General features: G+C 55.4%; 1 protein-coding gene across 9 annotated transcripts in view; it reads right to left on the minus strand.

Annotated features, from left to right (window-relative positions):
• PRR5L (proline rich 5 like) overlaps positions 1-18,906 on the minus strand; it is a 75,970-nt gene continuing 57,064 nt past the window's right edge. For all 9 annotated transcript variants that reach the window (XM_046015367.1, XM_046015369.1, XM_046015364.1 and 6 more), the window contains 3 exons: positions 16,140-16,280; positions 11,291-11,417; positions 1-2,732 (listed from right to left, as the gene is read on the minus strand). In XM_046015367.1, the coding sequence (XP_045871323.1) occupies positions 2,341-2,732; positions 11,291-11,417; positions 16,140-16,280 (660 nt within the window). In that variant the 3' untranslated portion in view covers positions 1-2,340. The remainder of the gene's footprint in view (positions 2,733-11,290; positions 11,418-16,139; positions 16,281-18,906) is intronic.

Consider the following 18,906-nt stretch of genomic DNA (forward strand, 5'->3'; position numbering starts at 1 on the left):
TGAAACATTTATGAAATGTTTATTGAATCTATTTTGGAAACGAACAACATGAAACGTTTTTGGGTTGTGAGCTCACCCAGAGCTTGGAGTTGTGATAGCTTCCTGTCACTAAAATGCAGCCCCCAGGAGATCCTAGCTTCATCTCACAAAGGGAGAAAAAGAGCTTACAATCAGTACAGCTGTCACCCTCGCCACAGCTCTGATGGCTAAAATGCCCAGAAACATCAACATTTTTTCCGTAGAGTCTGGAATAGGCACTGCGCAGTATCAGGCAGGACATTAAAGGTGAAGTCGTCAACTGGCTGACAGTCATCAGCCGTTGAGTGTACTGGGGCTCCCCTGACCCTCTGGTTCTCCACCTAAGAGCTCACGTTTAACCCACGGCTGCTGTTCTCCTAAAGGAGACACACAAGGCATTTAAGAGCGTATATGTCATTAATGTTGTAAACTAAAAAAGAAACCCAGGCATGATTAATGACTTTGCCTGGATCAATAAATACTTGTCCCAAGTGCTAAGTACCAGTAAGGACAGACACCACCAGTCAAAGAAATCATCAAACTGTTACTTACAGATGTTCTAGATTGTTAATGCACGTTAGTCAATTTGTGGACCTCACCCAACACAGACACAGAGATGATTTTTTTTTTTGTTTGAAATTCTCCGAAGATCTCCCTGGGACATTTCTCTTCCACATTCTCTTAGAAGAATAAAAATGAGACAACTTTTTAAACAAACTTTCCAAAGTACAAGCCATCCAAAGCATGACTCTGGTCATAGTCCAGATCTTCGCCCAGAAGGGATGGGCCGTCAAGGCTCAGATATGCTTAGAAGGCCTCTTTCCCTGCCGGCAGCTCACACTGTCCTCGTCCCCTCCCAGCCACCTCCTGCCATATTGGAAGCCAAGCTGGCTCATGCCTCATTAACAGTTTCCAAAGACTAACAGGACACCTAGAAGGTACCAGAAGGATTCAGGAGAGCCTTCTCTTTTTTTCTGGAGCTGTTACCAGTGGGGCCAACGGGCAAATACAGAGAACAGTGGTTCCAGGTGGACAAAGGGCCCAGACCTGGAGGGAGCAGTGTTAAGGCTTCAGCGCAGTACCAAAGCCGGCTGCCCCAAACGGCATGTTGAGAGCTCAGATGTTAGAAATTCCAGGCACTTCTTCAATCACAGGGAATGAACATCTCTCTAAAAGATCCTGCCCACATCTCCCTCATCTTCCCCTGCTGTACAGCACTGGGACATTCCATTTACCACGACCCTCTGCTCGAGGCAAACGGAGGCTCCCCACCTCGGTGCTACAGACTGTGACGCTCACAAACACAGGCCACTCTGGATTCAAGTCCTGCTGCTTCCAGCGCTCCGCAGCTGACGAGCCCCACCCACCACCCAGCCTGCTCCCTGAGCCACTTCCAGGCTCCTTTCCTAAGGAGGGAGTTGTTTATTTTCTAGTTTGAAGACAAACCCCCTTGGAAACAAGCAGTGCAAGATCCTACGTGCAAATATTTGCAAACTATTTTTTTTTTTTTTTGAAACGATGCACATTTAAAAAATTCAAGTCAAATCCAGGAACAGACTACTTGGTTGGTATCCCCTGGCCCCACACCCCACAGCAGGAAAATGGTCAGTTTCTGAAATGGGAGAGGAACAAAGGCACCAGCTTCTCCACCAGGGAGGTTAGTTCCTTGTGCTTGGGAGGAGGCTGGAGAGGGGAGCGCTGAGGCTTTGTCAAAGAGGGGGCTTCTCCAGCCATGTGGCCCCCCTGGGACCAAAAGCCAAAGGCGGCATGTAGGATCTGGATACAGGTGAAAAGGACCCTCACCCGCCGGGGTCAACTCTTCCTAGGAATTCTGAAAGCATAAGGAAGGCACGTTCCCAGCGTCCTGTTTGGCAGGAGCTGCTGCCTGCTCTCGTTCCGCCCAGAACAGGGGAGAAGAGGTACCGCTCTAGGAGCCCCGCATCACAAGCCCCTACATGGGAGCTCCGGAGGCCAGCGCACCCTTGCCAGCTTCGTGGGCGGCTCATCCGACCTCCCGCTGTCATCATGCCAGGGGCCCTGGGCGATATGGTCGGGAGCAGCCGACAGCACTAATCTGGCGGAAAAGCCCGGAGAGGAGTATCCGGAGTCAAGCAAGCAGAAAGGAAGCATCAGACAGTTGGGTCTGTGTGGCTGCAGAGAGGGGGTCACAATCATGAACATGGAGAGGTTCACGAGCGGGGCACTTGGACTCGGCCTCCAGGAGGAGCCTCTTGGTGAGCCCCCCCCCACCACAGACCCCCGGGACGGAGCCGTTCTCATGCCAGTGGCAGGATGGAGCTGGGAAGTCCTGGGGCTGGGCGTTCAACCGAGGGAAGCACAGTTCAGCTCGGAGTCCTCCTGGCTGTCCAAGGTCCCCTGCTCCAGGCCATCGGGGCTGTCGGTGATGTTGGGCTCGCTGGAGCACTGTCGGTGCGGGGGCGAGAAGCTGGGCGGCAGGAGCAGGCACTGCTCCCCGCCAGGCTCTTCACCCAGGCCCGAGTGCATCATGGTGGCCATCGCCAGCAGCTGGATGTCCGAGTGGGCGTTGGCCACCGTGTGCCGCCGCACGCTGCCACACTTCTCCAGGTAGGCCTCCCCCTCCTGCTCCGTCAGCGGGGTCAGAGCTGTCTCGTTCAGGGGCCGGCTGAGGGCGGGCGTCGGGCAGGCGTAGCTCAGGACCGTGACCTTGGATCGGACCCTGGAGTGGCGTCTGGCTGCAAGAGACAAACCGGCAAAGGCTGTCACTGGGGAGGGGTGACGGGGGTGCAAAACCTGCTCATCTGTTTGGGGGAAGAGGGAGGTGGTGGCTCCACATCCAGGAACAGCTTGAGGTACAGACCTGCTGGAAGGCCGGGGAGGAACCCGACACGCTGTTCTTGCAGCAATGCCTGCGCCTGCTGGACGTGCCCCCAATCCCTACTCCCGCCAGAGCAGGGGGCCCAGAGGGCTTTCCAGGGTGCCTCCCATTCTAGGGCGTCTCCCCTCTTTCCCAGCTGCCTCCCCAGCTTCACTGCATTCGCCCTATGTTTCTTTTCAACCGGTCTCCTCTAAAGGCCTGGGCACTGGCTGGACCAGCTTCTAGAAGACACCCTGTGGCTCTGTTCAGCAGGAAGTAGAGGACTCTCGGGTGACAGCGGATGACTTAGCCCCTCAAGCCCAAGTCCAGCTAAGGGGACCTCGGCTGTCAAAGCAAGGGCCGTGGGACATCCTGACTGGGACCACACACCCCTCCCACCAGGTCAAGGGGCCGACCCCAGTGTTCTGTTCGAGTCATCTGCAGTTCCAGCAGCCTTTGGCAGCACCAAGGAATGGGCGAGGCTCCACAGATGGCCCTGTGGAGGCAGACCCCAAAGAGGAGGCCTGGCCACGAATTAATGCAAAACCGCCGCTGCCTGCGTGCCCCCACATTCCAGAAGCTGCGCTGAGCCTTGCCATGCACTCATCTTTTCACTCCTCCCAAAAACGGAGCTCAAGTCATGAGATGCTATTAGCCCCACTTTACAGATGAGAAAACGGACTATCAGAGGGGTGATAATTGACCTACGTGCACACAGTGAGGCTGCAGAATGGCTGGGAGATTGGGAGGTCTCACTGCAGACCCTGCTTTTCCAGAGACCCCCAATGCAGGGGTAACTAGAAAGGGCCGAGGATCTCCAGGGAAGGGCGAGCCAAGTGGATGGGGTTCCGAGGCAGGACACAGCAACACACACTTCCATGGGTCAGGGAGAACGTACCCTGGAGCTGGGCCTTCAGTATGTGAAACCCCCAGAAGGGGGAAGGACAGCCATTCTGAGCCCTGGGAACAGCCTGAGCGAGGTGCTGAGCCAGGGGCGCCATCCGGCCACAGGCTGGCTGGAACATGGAAGACGTGCACAAGCAAGCAGGAGGGCCCCTGAAAGCCAGACAGAAGCTTCTGTGATCAGAGAAGCCTTAGGGGCGGGGTAGGTTGGAGGCTGTGCTCCAGAATGATGCCGTGGCAGGAGCTACACCGGGTTGGAGCCTGAGAGGCCAGAAGTGAGGAAAGCCGGGGCAACGACAAGCCTACATCCCCTCGGTCTCGGGGCGGTTACCTCCTATGCTCCTTAAGAGGCACCCCACCTCTTCCCCCACATTGGCACTGCACCTGTCAGGGGCCGGCTGAAGTACCCCAGGGAGACAGAGGACTGAGAATGGAGGGCCGAGGACCAAGTGGGTTCTGATCAACCTTCCTCCTTCTACCAGTGCACGCCTCCCTAGCCATCCAGCACCCTACCCCATCTCATCTGCCCTGGCTTTCCACGGCTTCCATGTCCCTGAGACCCTGAAGACCCCCAAAGAAACCCATCCCTTTCTCAGCAGGGGGAGGCCGCGGGCAGCAGGGGAGAAGCGTGACGGGGTGGTGTTCCTGCATGGTCAGGATCCCAGGGGAAGACCTGGATTCTAAAGGGAGAAGAAACCATGCGGTTCAGAGACTGTCCTTGGGGACACGCGGCCCACTCTGCTTTAGTTCACTCTTGGCTCTTGCCGTGGATCTGCAGGGCCCAGACACGTTCTGTCGTCCCTTCCAGAGCTCACGCTCCTAGATGGGCGTGTCCGTCTGCAAGGCTCTCGGTGGCTCCTGTCACTGGACAGTTTTATAGGTCCACACATACACCTCGATGCACATTCAGTGAAGACAGGTTGAAATCCTAAGCCTTAGGACTGAGTCACCAAGTCTGCTGGCTCTGAGCCCCAAGGGAGCCGACAGGTAATACATAATTACTTCTCAAAACCAAAGAATGATATACAGAGTGTTCCCATCCATTTTCTCACTGCTGAGTCCCAATTACCCTTTGAAACACCTGGGCTACTCTCACTCTTCCCATTGTTCAGATGAGGAAGACTGAGGCTCAGCCCAACTCTCATAGGCTCTGAACAGCAGTGCCCAGACCTTCCCCACAGCATGCCATTGCGTCTTAGGGCTCTGCTGCTGCCCTCAGAAGATGCACTCCTCTCTGACGCCACGAACAGCAAACACGATCCCCTAGGAGGTGCGGAACAAGAGGCTGGTATTGGCCGGGAGAGGCTGGGTCAGCGGCTCCTCTCTTTGGGGAAGAACGAATAGGAGACAAAATGGCAAGGAGCAACTGAGAAGGAAGAATCCATGCCAAGCACTGGCTGAGGTTCTCTTGGGAGCATGGGTGCTCCTACCCTTAACGTTTCTATAATGTTCCCACAGTGTTACAATAACCATGTAGTACTTTTATGATCACAAAAATCAATCATTCTAAGACAGAGGCGCCAGAAGAGTAGAAAGAAGCCAGGATCCCATTAACGAACTATCCTTAAAAAAAAAAAATGCCCTTGAGGCACCTGGGTGGCTCAGTGGGTTGAGCCGCTGCCTTCGGCTCGGGTCATGATCTCGGGGTCCTGGGATCGAGTCCCGCATCGGGCTCTCTGCTCAGCAGGGAGCCTGCTTCCCTCTCTCTCTCTCTGCCTACCTCTCTGTCTACTTGTGATCTCTCTCTCTGTCAAATAAATAAATAAATAATTTTTAAAAAAAATGCCCTTGAAAACAATTCGTTTGTCTCCTGCTAGCTGCTAGAAGAAAGCACCTAGGACTGGCAGTTGCAAATCTATTGTGGCCCAAACCCTCAGCCAGCTGGGCTGTAGACTGGGCTAGACCATTCTGTGAGCACTGCTCACACGCAGATGTAGGAAGACGAGAGAGAGCAGGAGCTAAGGCTGGGCCGGGGACACAGGGTAAGCTGAGGGCCTGGGGGACAGACGGTGGACACACACAGCATCTCGGGAGGAAATGACCATTTGTTTGATGATTTCCAGGGGCCCCAGCCCAGCAGAATGAGCCAGGAAAGGTGCTTCAGACGGTTGCCTGGATGGTATCCGTCTCTCTCTCTCTCTCTCCTGCTGTTATCCCAGAAGCCCAAAGTCCTCGCAGGTTTAACAGGGAGCAAAGACAAGAGGCCTCTTCAACTGCTGCTGAGAGAACTAGAGCCACAGTGAAGGGCAGCCCCCCGGGACACCTGCCCCCTTCTTCAACAGAAACTCTGAACTGTGATGTGCAAAACCCTGCGGTCACTGCCGAGAGGGAGAAATGTGAACCTGCCTCGGGGCCTGCCACAGGGGCCCGAGCCCAGTGCACGTGCGTGAATGTGTGTGCCCGTGTGCGGCGGGGGGTTGGGTCCTGGCAGCCGTCACTAGCTGAGCATCTACTGTGGGCGGGGTACTGTATCACAAAAGCAGGTGCTTCATCGACATGCTCGTCTTTTGACCATTTTGCAGAAAAGGAACCTTAAGTCAAGATGCTGAATGACTTTGCAGCCTGTTAGTGATGCAAGCAGGGTTCAAGCTGAGGGCTCATGGCGGAGCCCCCGCTCGTGCCCGCTGGGAAACCTGCACACGAGTTACCGTTTGGACAAGGTTAATGAGTACGGAATTACCGAATCACTCTACTGTACACCTGGAATTAATACAATACTGGATGGGACCTATAAAGGAATTAAAAACAGACATGGTCGGGGGCACCTGGATGGCTCAGTGGGTTAAGCCACTGCCTTCGGCTCAGGTCATGATCTCAGGGTCCTGGGATCGAGTCCCACATCGGGCTCTCTGCTCAGCGGCAAGCCTGCTTCCCTCTCTCTCTCTCTCTGCCTGCCTCTCTATCTACTTGTGGTCTCTCTCTGTCAAATAAATAAATAAAAATAAAAAAAAATAAAAATAAAAACAGACACGGTCAAGCAATGGCAGGGCAGAGGTAAGGGCAGGAGCTAGCTGGGAAGTCAGGAGAAGTCCTGAAGAAGAGTCGTTTCGGAGGGGCGGGTTCCAGACTGGCAGACGGACAGAACCCAGACATTCACTCACTCGCTCCCTCAGAGCAGAGAGCCGTGATAGGGCCTGGGGGAAAGGGTTACACATGCTCCCGGCTCCCAGCGAGCTGACAGTCTGTGGGGGAGACTGACAGGTCACCAGGCAGGACCACACAGCATGGCAAGGGCCAGGATGTGGCCTGGGCTCCCGGGGAGAGGCACAATCTCTCCTCTGGAGTGATTCCAAGGAGGCCAGGTCACCCTCTAGCCAGTACCCATAAAGCAGCCAGTATCAGCTCTGCCTGGGCCCTAGAGATAGGGCACTGTCTTCCTTCTCTGTGCTCACCCCTCTGCTGCTCAGAGACTCAAGTAACTCATGCCAGGCCACACAGCAGAAGCCCAGCCCTTGCGGTTTCAAGGCCAAGTTCCTTCTGTGGCCGGCCCCGCCTCTCTCCTTAAGGCTGTTCCCTGCTCATGACTCACAGGAGTGGCCTAGGACTCTTCTGCCTTCTGGGGGGAATGTTTTGGTTCCCAGGACTGGGTGTGGGCAGAACAGAGACCGCAGGGGCTGCTGGGCTGCACTGAGTCCCCTGGGCGGACAGTATTTCCTCGATACGCTCCCACCAGACTCCAGACTCCAGAGTCAACCTCAGAGAAGCACGTCAGCTGCGTCCCCAGTGGGGTCAGGCCACACACTGGGCTGGGAGCTGAGACCGCTACCCACACTGGGCCTGCCCGCCACCTTCCCGGCCTTCTTGTCTGTACCGGGGAGAGCCAGGCCCTGCCACTCAGAGAAGGAAATCTCCCTTAAAGAGACCGATTCAGCTGTGGACACCCCCTGGGGGCTGAAACGTGTCCTTTCCTTGCAGGGGTGCCCTTCGATCTGGGAGAGGAGCTGGGCCCTGCCAACTCAGCCAGCACCCACCTCCAGCCCTCCTCCTCCTGCCTTTCACACGGGGTGGGGCCTGGGGGAGCCTTTATTCCTTCCTCGCTCCCCAGGCGCCCCGTGGAGCTCTGGGCATTCATCCCCCTGAACAGGAGCGGGCAACGGCAGCTCCTTTCAAACCCCCGGAGAAGCAGAGCCTGGATGAGGCGGTCCTCAGTGCCTCTGAGGGGCCCTCGGTTCCCAGGCTGTTGATCTCCCAGGCGCACAGGAGCAGCCGCCATAATGTTGTTGTGACCTCTGCAGGCCATAGCCCCCCGTGGGCATCAATCTCTGGGCCCCGGGCACCTGGAAGCCCACGAAAGCCTACTCGTCCAGAGGAGAAGTTACAGTATCTTGAGGCAAGGGCCCTCCCCCTGGAGACATAACAGAGGAAGATCTGTAGGGGGCCAAGGTGCTTCTGCGGGGGAGAAACACAGCACGATGAGTGTTCCTGAGTGTTTGCTGTGAGGGCCCCGGAAGCAGCCAGGCCAGTCGCCTGGAAACTCTGGGAACTGGAAAAGTAGGATGTGGGCCTGGCCTCTGACACATTTTTATTTACTTATTTTTTTAAAGTTTTCACCCTTCCTCCTCACCTCCACATCCCCACTGCCCTGGGAAGGTGACTGCTTTGGAGGAGAACCGTACATCATACAGTCGCTCCAGCGTGACTCCAACATGAGCCTCGGACTCCATTCTCTCTCTCTCTCCCTCTCTACCCCCTACCCCGCCACCCCAAGCCTTACACATTCAGTGAGTGAGGCTCCCTTCACAAACCCAACGGCCTGGCTTACAGCAAGAGAGTCTTTCCAAGCATCCCCATGGAGTCAAACAGGCCTGGGCAGGTGTCCCCCAACCCCCCGGGAACCACTCCTTAGGAGCTTTCTTCCCAAGTCGGAGCCTGAGGTCAGCACAGCAGCCACCCCTCAGCAGGCTGTTGTACAAGGAAGACAAGCACCTGGACGGCACCTGTGGCAGGCATCTGGTAAGCGGTGGCTTCTGAGATGAGCCCTCCAGCTGTCTCGGACCATGCCCAGCCCCGGATGGGCCCTGAGTGGACCATGGCAAACCCTTCCTGGGGCTTTACACTCCGGTTGGTGGTCTCTGCACTCCTCTCCTTCAGGCAGGACAGAGGTCATGGTCTCCATTCTACTAAGGGGAAGACTGAGGCTCAGGGAGTCCTCACTTTATCTGGCAAAGGGGTGTCCTCAACAGGGAAGGGCTCCACTGTGACCATTTTAGCTGTTCGGTGTGCAAAGGTTCAGGGTGAAAGGTCTGGCCCTGGAACCCTGCTGGGCTGGGGAACCCCCTCAGCTGTCCCTCAGTAAAAATCACCATCAGCTTCTAGAAACTGACAGGGGTAGGCAGGGGTGGGGTTGGAGCACGTAGGAGAGCTGGTCAAGTGCGACCAACGTGGGGCTTTGAAATCCCAGCTCCAACAGCCATGCGACTTTAATCCTCATTTGCCTTACCTGCAAAATGGGTACAGTGGGGCCCACTCTGTGGTCGGGTATCCAGCCCACCCGGCAGAGGGCCTGCCCAAGAGGTAGTCTGTGGCCGAGCCTTCCCCGGCCAAAGGCCACTTTGTAACTCTGAAGGTCTTTCAGTTCCTCAAAGGCTCCAACCTCCTGTTCCCCACTCTCCCTACCCCAGAGCCCTCCCAAAGATCCTTCCCTTTGCCTGGGACAGCTGAGTAAACAGGGACGGCAGATTAACTCAAATTCATCCTACAGGACGCGTCTCAGGTATCACTTCCTTTGGGGGGCTCCCCTGCTCTCCCAGTCCAGGTGAAGGGCCCCTTGGCTGATGAGCCTCCCCCCACTCCCAAGAGTCCCTGTACACAAATGAATCATTGTTTGTGATCTATTGTTTGTGACTTCCCCCCTGGACTGTGCACGCCAGAGGGCAGAGACGGGTCAGTCTGAGTCATGGGTATACCCGCAGCACCACACCTCACACGGCACCTGGGGGAGGGCCTCAGGACACATTTGCTACAATAATAATAAAACAATCAAAAAGAGTCCCTTTCTTCCCCCTCTACCCTTCCTGAGACAAGAGCCCAGACGTGAGGACTGTCCTTGGTAAAAGAAAATCTCAGGCCTTTACCATTTGCCAAAAGTATGTATTATTCTGAGTTTAACTGGAAAGCCAAAAGCATCCCCTTTTAGAGTAAGTACTCCTGAACAAACTTCCAAATCTATCCTTAATCCTGGCTCTAGGCGCAGCTGATGGCCAGGTCCCTGACACGGCCCAGTTCACCGGCTTGCATCCTGATATCTGCCTGATTCCTCCCACCATAGGCAGGTTAGGGTTAGGGTGAGGGCTGAGCCGAAGACAGAAGTTGGGCTCCAGGGAGGGCAGAGAAACGCAGCAGCCTGCTCATGGCTGGAGAGGCGGGGGGCCAGTTTTCCTTCAGCTGGCATTCCACTCTGGCTTGCACCAGCTCCTGGGTGGAATGAGCCAGTGATCAAGAGGAAAGGGGGGTGAAGAAAGGAGAAGAACCCGGCAGGCGGGCTGGGGCCAGCACCCCAAATGTGTGGCGGCTGGTGTCTCCAGAGACACATGAAGGGGCCAGGAAACCTGCTTTTCCTGCAGTAGTGAGGCCCAGGGAGGGGCGGAACCTCGCCGGACACAGTTCCTCTGCCCTTTCCTTTGAAGTTCAGCTACAATTCCACGGAAGCCAGGAGAACGGGGCAAAAGATTCCAATTTCAGGCAATCCCTTGCCGCCTCTGCACCTCTGTGTAGGTGCTGGTCTCCCCTGCCCGGGGTACAATTACCTGTCACCCACCTAAATACATATGTTTTTGAGTGCTTACTATATACGAACCAGCATTAAAGTTGCTGCAGATAGGAAAATTCCTGCATTTGGGGGGCTCTCGTTTCAAAAGGTAACTGAAGAATGTGTCTTGTGATAAGCCTATTATGGGACTATTTCCGCATCTGGACTGCAGTTTCACGGAGAGAAGGAACAGATCCCCTCCACCCCTTGATTCTCCAGGGTGCCGAGTGCAGAGGCGGACGCTAATGCTGGCTTTAGAGCCACCAACAGGACTTGCCCCCCATCAAGGAGCACCTATCCTTGGCATATAGGCCTTGGCGGTAGCTACAGACAAGGAGGGGGGAACAGCAGCTCCATTTCATCTGGCCGAACACAAAACGAGCTGTTTTCCCATCTCAAGCTGCTTTCAAGGGAAAATCCACTACCGGTGGTTTTTCCACTCAAGTGTGTGTGTGGTGGGGGTGCGTGCAACCAGGCAGTTTCTGGTTATCACATATGGGAAAATGAACACCGCAGGCACACAAAAAAGATCAAAGCCACCGATCAAAGATGCAGATCAGACAAGCAAGACCACAGAGGCGTAGCATTAGTCCCCCGGGAGGGATCGTGAGGCGGGGAGGTCACCGCGACACAGGCCAGTGGGAAACACAAGTGATTATTAACATGCGCAGATCGGCCTGGACCCACACCAGCAGCAAAGAGCTTGCGACAGCGTCCAGGCTCAGGAAGACATCGCTGGCAGCTCTCAACGGGGATCCCCGCAACCCAGGAGCCTCGCCCCTTACCCGCCATGTACGTGGGACCCGAGACGCCACGGTCCTCACTGATGCCCAGGAAGGGAGACACCACTTGCTTCACCAGTTCCTCCAGCTGCAAATAACCCTCACTGGGGCCCGTGGGCTCATGAACACTCTGGAAATAAACAGCCAAGAGAGACAAAGGTCAGTCAAAAGCAGCCAGGGCCAGCTGGCACCCAGCCAGCAAATCCTGATTGCCCTCCTGCTACATTCAAAGCGGGGACACCAGCAGGCAGCATCCTCGTGGCTGGAATGAAGGAATCCGAGGCCCAAAGCCTGAGTCATTTGCCACAGGTCACAGTGATCATAACTGTGCCCCCGTGGCATCTTCTCCCACCGGGCCCCATTCACGCAGGGTAGACGGGACACGCCAGCTCAGGGCTGAGGTCTGACTGGTCCCGACCACATTGGTCCCACCCCACTCTCCCAGTAGCTGCTTCACGCTCAGGAAGCACTTTGCATAAGCACTTTACATGGACCAAAGCACAGAGGTCTCTCAACAATGCAGAAGCCAGATGCCCCCATCATCCCCCTTCTGCGGACGAGAAAGTTAAGACCCAGAGGGCTCATGTAACCCAGGACTGGAATGCAGGCTGCTTTGGCTCTGAGCCCATCTTACTGCTACTTGTTAAGAAGGCTAGAAAAGAACGGGGAATAGAATTTAGCATCAAGATAAAAGTCAGTTCAAAAGCCCAACATGACAGGCGTCCTCAGGGCTAAGCCTGGGCAAACGCCAACTAACACCAATGACCACGGCCAAAAACAAAAAAGGAGACCAAAAGTGACCAAGCTTCTCCAGAAGACCAGTAGACTCCTAGGGAATCCAGTTTCTCTCTGCAAAGGACTCGAAGCTTTGCTGGGTGTCGAGGAGTTGGAGGGGAGCAGAGTTGTGCTCAACCCAACAGGATGTCCCACCGAAGTCTCAAATTGGAAGGGAGGGTACATCACCTTCACTTAAAAAATAAGAACTCCCCACCGTGCTGGAGTTTGGGGGGATGGGAGGAAAAGATGGTGGTGGGAGGATGAAGCCAGAAGAGCCCGTCCCACAGGCTGGGCATGACTGGGTGAGACAGAGGCTCCCTTGGATGCCGGCTGACTTGGCTCGTGTCAGCTCCTTCCCCTGGAGACAGGGAGGGCTGGAGGGTGGTGGGAGGGAGGGGGGTTGGCTTAAGAAAACACAAAGGAGGCTGGGGAAGGGGGTTGCAGGGCAGAAGACTCAGGATTGGGAATGGGAGGGGTCAGAAGGGAGAACATGCAGAAAAAACAGGGCGCAGTGAAGTCTGCCCAGCACTGCATGGGGCTGGGAGCGGGGAGGCAGGAGGGTTTTCATGGCCCCTGGGCTCTGACACCTGGCCCTCCTCCTGGGCTGAAGCCCTATAAAATCCAGCAGTGGAAATGAAGGGGGAAAGCACTTCAGCCAGGAAGGGACTCCTCAAAGCTGCAGAAGGGAGAGGGGAACCTTCCTCCGGCTCCCTGGAAACCACTCAGGACTCAAACCAGGGCAGGTTCAGCCCCAAGACCACCACGACTGGTGTTCAGAGCTGAGGAGACTTTTTTTTTCCTTCGATTTTTTTCTTCCTTGATATTTCTCGTCTGTCTTATCGCCCCAAGCCTTCCCTCAACTCAACAAGAGAGGGACAACGGAGGAAGGGGAAGAGCCAAGAGGTGGGGTGAAAATGGGTAACCCGCGCACGGTTTGGAGCCGGACAGTTTTGTCCCAGGGTAGCCATGGACAACCTGACGTGCACACAGCCCTCAGCCCGGCTGCCAGGCTGGCCCAGCGCAAAATGAAAATGTGGGTGGGGTCCCTTGTGCAAAAATTACTAAGCATTTCAAGATGGCGATGGTAGAGAGTAAACCGAGCATGGGCCCCTACTTGGCATGGGACCCCGGGTGACTGCATGGGTGCCCCTCAGAAGGCACTGCGCCAGGATGATCTCAGGGCCTGCCGGCACCTGCCAGGAGGAACCAGATCTCAGGCTCAGCCTCTCCCTGGGGCGGCCTGGGGACAGAAGTGTGCCACCCAGAGAGCAGGGAACTTGGCAGCCCCTGGCACGTGTTGGGGAGGGAGGGGCTCGTTCTGGGACATCTGCAAGAGCAGCGGCAAAGGGAGACCTGAAGGCCTGAGAAATGGCTCTTTTCACTGCATGAGCGTCAGGGGAGGAGAAATCAGCTCCAGATCTCGTGGCACAGGAACAAGCAGGGCCCTGGGGAGAGAAGGGAGCAATTCTAATGACTGGGGCCCCAATTTCCTGCAGTGGGCGTGGTCCCAGGGCATTCAGACCCAGCAGCTGCCGTCCTGCTGCTCAGGAAGATAGACCTGGACGGGCCAAGGATCCCTATTCGTCCCTGTCACATTCCCAGCTCTGGGCTTTACAGTTTCCAGAGTGAGGAAGAACGTGAGCCAGGACTCGTCCCACAAGACCCTCCGGGAAGCAGCGCCAAATGACCGGAAGGACAGTGGACCATCTTAGAAGCTTCTGAGGTCTCTCCCAGGGCCCTGGGGCACCGCAGGAGGGAGGCCGTGGTACTTGAGCAAGGCTGGCTGGGCAGGTAGAAAGACCAAGGGCTGAGGGATGGGTGACAGATTCACTCTCTTGAAAATTACTATGTGACCTTAAGATGCTTGACCAACTCTGAACCTTCACCTCATCTGCGAAAATAGGAAAACAGCGACTGTCCCCTTGCTCAACTTCCCAGACACCTGTCCCAACCACAGAGCTTCTCTGTACTTCCTTCCCTCGGCCAGGAGAGAAATCCCTGCACAATGGTCACCATCAGGGGACTGGAGGGAGGCCAGAGGCCTGGGGTCAGTCCCGCTCAGGTTCTCACTCGCTGTGCCATCCCTCACTGGACATGTTTCATTAACACGCACCACGTGCCTATGACGTGCCTACCACGTGCTGGGTGCTGAAAGCACAAGAGGGAGGAGAACACGGACAGACCTGCCTTGACCGGAAGGTGGCTGCAGGCCCCGGAAGACAGTGTTCTCAGCAGAGGGAACCCAAGTGCAGAGACTCTGCTGCCGCAGGGGGAGGCGAAGGGACCAGTGTGACCAGAGGCTCCAGGTGAGGCCGGGGAGGTGGGAGGACACAGATCAGGCCGTTCTCCTAAGATCACCGGGAACCCTATGGAAAGCAACGCAGGCTAGAGGCGAGGGTAGGTGAAGGAAGCGTCTCCTAGGCAAGCAGGCCTATCCCTGAAGGGTTGCAAGGGGATGATGGCAGCTTTCTGATATGGCTGTTGTGTTATCCCATGTGGGAATGTGGTGAATGTTTTTCACGAGCACAGACAGAGGCCTTCCTGGGCTGCTATCGGCAGGTGGCAGCCCTCACCCCCAGTCTCCCTCCAAGAACAAAAACAGCACCCACAACAAAAAATCACCTCTCATCCTTAAAGCAGCATAAATGGAAATAAGGGGAAAGCCCAACTTCTCTTTCCTAATCTTCCCATCTGAACCCCAAAGGGGTCATTTTCTAGATTACTCACTTGGGATGCAAGCTCCATTTTATGTTTCTCAGACACGAACCCTCCCCATATTTTCCCTCCTCCTCCCCCTCCTTCCTGCCCAGAAAACACCCAACCTGGCTCTCCAGCCAATGATGAGTATCCTCATCTTATTAGGTAACTTGTGCTCCTGTGGGACTTCAGGAAAGGAAGAGAAGGCCCAGAAGGGCGGCCCAGCTCAGGGACCCGCAAGAGAACAGCAGCTGGGGGAGGGGGAGGACAGACCCCATGACCGCGATAGGGCAGTGGGGTCACTGCTAGCCTGAGCAACGGTGACACCAGCTACCCCGGGGAGCAGCTCAGACCCAACATTGTGACGTTTGAATACAGAGATGGAGACACTGGGCCATCTTTGGGGGGGGGGGACCACATCTCTTTTGTGGGAATCGTGCACTCCCACCCATAGGACTGGGGTCCCTGAGGCCATATTTATATACTTGACTGAAGGTCACGGCTGACTGGCAAAGGAGAGTTGGGTAGCCAGGGCTAGACCAATCCAGTACAGTCCCCTGAGTGGACACAGCTCTGAATTCTACGACTTCTGGCTGAGGGACCCTGGACAAGCACACATGCCCTGGGTTCCTATTTCTTCACCTGGGAAATGGGAATAGCACCACCAACTACCTACAGAGTAATCCTCTGGGTGATCTGATTCAGAACACACCACACAAAGTCCCGGGCCTGCACCGGGTGCCTAGCTCGTCTTCCTACTGTTGATTCAGAACGGGGAAGAAGAGGCAACCATGTGGGTCATTTCTCGGTGGAAACACCTGAGCTGCATGTGTGATGCCACGTTTGGTCACGTGCAAATGGAGAAAATGAACACAAGTCTGCAGAGGGAGGGGGAGAGATAGAGGCACGCGGTCCAAGAGACACAGGGCAGGGTCAGCAGAGGCGGCTTCGGAGAGACAGGGAAAGTCCAGCAGGTGGCGACAGGCTGGCAGCTTTGCGGTCTTAGGACGCCCACCTGCCCCTGGGGAACCTTCTAGTGACTATAGTCTGGCTCCACTCACCTGCAGGGGGCGCTTGCTGTCACGTGCTCCTTGTGGCTCACGGTGAGGAGGGAGCATATCTGCTCCCTGAATGACAGGACCCTGGTTCTCTCGTGCCGCCCCCCTCCCCCCGGCCCCGGCCCCCCACAGCTGGGATCCCAGCATGGAGCACAGCCTCACCGGTGCAGCAAATGAACATATGTGCTAAGGAACAGGAATGACAACACTCAAGCGTAAGAGCTGAGCGAAAGTGCCCAGGTCGCCCGGTCCCATCCCCGTCCCATAGGGTCTCTTCCTAACCCAGCCCGGTGGCCATGTCCCCAGGGGGCCTCACCCACCTGCAGGATGAGCAGCATCTGGACGATGGACGGGGGCGGCGGGGACCGGGCCAGCAGCAGCACATCCCCCAGCTTCACCTTCAGCAGCACCAGGTCACGGAAGCCCAGCAGGGAGATCTGACGGATGGTCAGCTCCTGGCCCTAGAGAGAGAGGGGGCAGCGCTGGGAGGTGAGAGCCAGCAGGACAGGCCACCAACACAGGGTCCAGGACGCCCAGTATGAACAGAACACCAGGATGGGACAGGACGGGTGTGTGCAGAACTTGGGTGGGTGGGGGGGGGACACGCTTCCAAAGAGTCAAAGACTTGGCCCCGGTCCTCCCCAAGGAAAGCTTCATTTATGGTACGGCATGACTCGACCTGCCTGAGTGACCCAGGATGATACAAGACACATAAATGGGAACCATGCTGTCATGAGTTTGGTAGTGGTGGTGGTGGGGGTTGGTCAGGAAGGAGGAAGAGAGGGGAAGATGGGGGGAAATGAGAGAAAAGATCAACACCCCCCCCTTCCAGGCTGCTTCCTCAACTCTGTTCAGTACGTGAGCACGTAGCCTGCGCCAGGCCAAGCAGGAAAACGTAGGGACGAGTCTGACCACGCAGGGTGTGGGTGGGGGGGTGGAAATAACTGATAATCCTAAGAGCTGACAATTTACTAAGCTCCAGGTGGTAGGCAGGACTTTCAATATTTTAGATGGAACTAACACGATTAATCTCCACCCTTCGCGATAGATACTGTTATAAAACCTACTTCACACATGAAACCCCTTGAGCCCAGAGTTATGGTTCTAGCCCAGAGGTAGAGCCGGATCTCAAACCTTAACTCTTTGATTTTAGGGCTCCCGAAGTTTCTCAAAGCAGAAAGAGAAAAAGAGGGTCTCTCTCCTAGACTCCCCTTTGCGCGTATACACACAGCACACACCAAAAATGGGCTGCTCTTGGCGGAGCCGAGATCGGAAGGGACCTGTGAAACAGGATGTCATTTTTCATCCCTCGGGTCTGCCCAGGCTTAAGGAAGACCTGCATTTGCTAGAACTCCTCAAGGTCTCACAGAAACATGCAGAGTGCTTTTGTCTTCCCCGCATCCCCTCCTCCTTGCCAGCTTCTGTCCCCAGAGATACACACGACCGCCCCTGGCACTTTCCAGGCTTGGGTCAAATACCCCTTCTTTGACTGCCTTCCCCGCATGTCTCCAATGGCAGCGGTGCTCCCCCAACTTTGCCTTTTCCAAGGCACTACAGTCCACACTGACCTCTGACCTCGCAACTATCTGTACCCTCGCTTCATCTCCCAAGTTCCTTTCGCTTTCTAAGGTAGGAAAATGAAGGCAAGCTTCCACATCCTTGAACACAGTAGGTCTTCAAAACCCCATTTGTCCACAGAGGAACTAGGTCTGACACAGACACCTACACAGACAAGGGCTCTAAGGAGGATCGAGCTGACCTGACAGACATCTCGGTGTGTTACTATCAGCAATGAGGACCCCTAACTCTGGGTCTCTCAAGGTGGGGTGTCTGGGTCAGCAGCAGCACTGGGGAAACTGTGTGGGGGACAAGGGATGGACAGGGGCAAGTCAACTATCACTGGATCTTGTAATTTTCCAAGAGAAGCAGCTGGTAACATCCCAGACCCACACAACTGGGGTCCTACCTGGATATATGTCAGGGAGGGCCCTTCTTGGCCATCCAGTGATCGTACCAGGGCCCTGCCCACTCAGATACCACACTCCCATTCTAACCCATCCGGATACCCACACCTTGGAATTCCGTGCTCATGGGGTCCTAAGACAGACACTCAGGTGTACACACCCCTTCCAGCAGGGTTGCCAAATAATCGCAGAATGTCGAGTTGAATGTGAATAATTTTTTAGAAGTATGTGCTAGATTTTGCATTATTCATTATTTATCTGAAATTCAAATTTAACTCCTATAATATTACTTGCTAACTCTGGCCACGCTACCACCCAGGTTGGTCTTCTTAGGACCCAACATGGGCCTAGTAGTGACCATTACTGGGAGGGGAGACGTCTGTGGGGACTGGAGCTGAAATGACCCCATACACGCTCCAACCCTCTCAGAGGGGCACAGGATGGAGCTGAGGAGGGAACGGAGAGAGCAGCGAGCTAACAGTCAGAGCTCTTTCTGGAACTACTCGTGGCAGGCCAGAAATGGGATACGGACTCTGCAGGCATAACCTCCCAATTTTTAGATATTGATATATATTTAACGGAATTCCAAGTTCCTATACAACACCATCCAGAGCAAGAAAAGCATGTGGGCCCTTATGTCCAGCACGTTATCATGGCCAAGGGCTGTGCTGCTGCTGGGCCCCACACCCGCCCTTCAACAAAGCCCCCATGAGATCTGCACCTTCACCCCAGCGGGCACACCGGGGGCAGGATAAATGGAGGATGGAGATGTGACTCTTGGAGAGAACAATCTATCAGTCAACCTGACTGCGGAGGTGTCCATTCTGACCGGGCAGTGACCAGTCCTGTTATCAGCCTCTGCAGGAAGGTGGAGGAAGTCAACTCAAGTGTTAGAATAAGCTCCGGTCACAGAGTAAGAATACTAAGGAGATGCTGCTCAATTTTCGCTGGAAGTCCCACATTTTGCAGATGAAACAGAGCTCTGCCCAGAGAAATGAAACGAGTTTGCCCAAGCCCAGCTACCAGTGTCCTTTCTGCTTCCTCTTGTGGCTACTCGTCTTCAGGCATCCATCCTTTATGGAAGACAAGCAACATGATTCCCTTCCCACAATCTGGGACAACA

The sequence above is a fragment of the Meles meles genome, chromosome 8 (assembly GCF_922984935.1).
Source record: "Meles meles chromosome 8, mMelMel3.1 paternal haplotype, whole genome shotgun sequence".
NCBI classification, from domain to species: Eukaryota; Metazoa; Chordata; class Mammalia; order Carnivora; family Mustelidae; genus Meles; species Meles meles.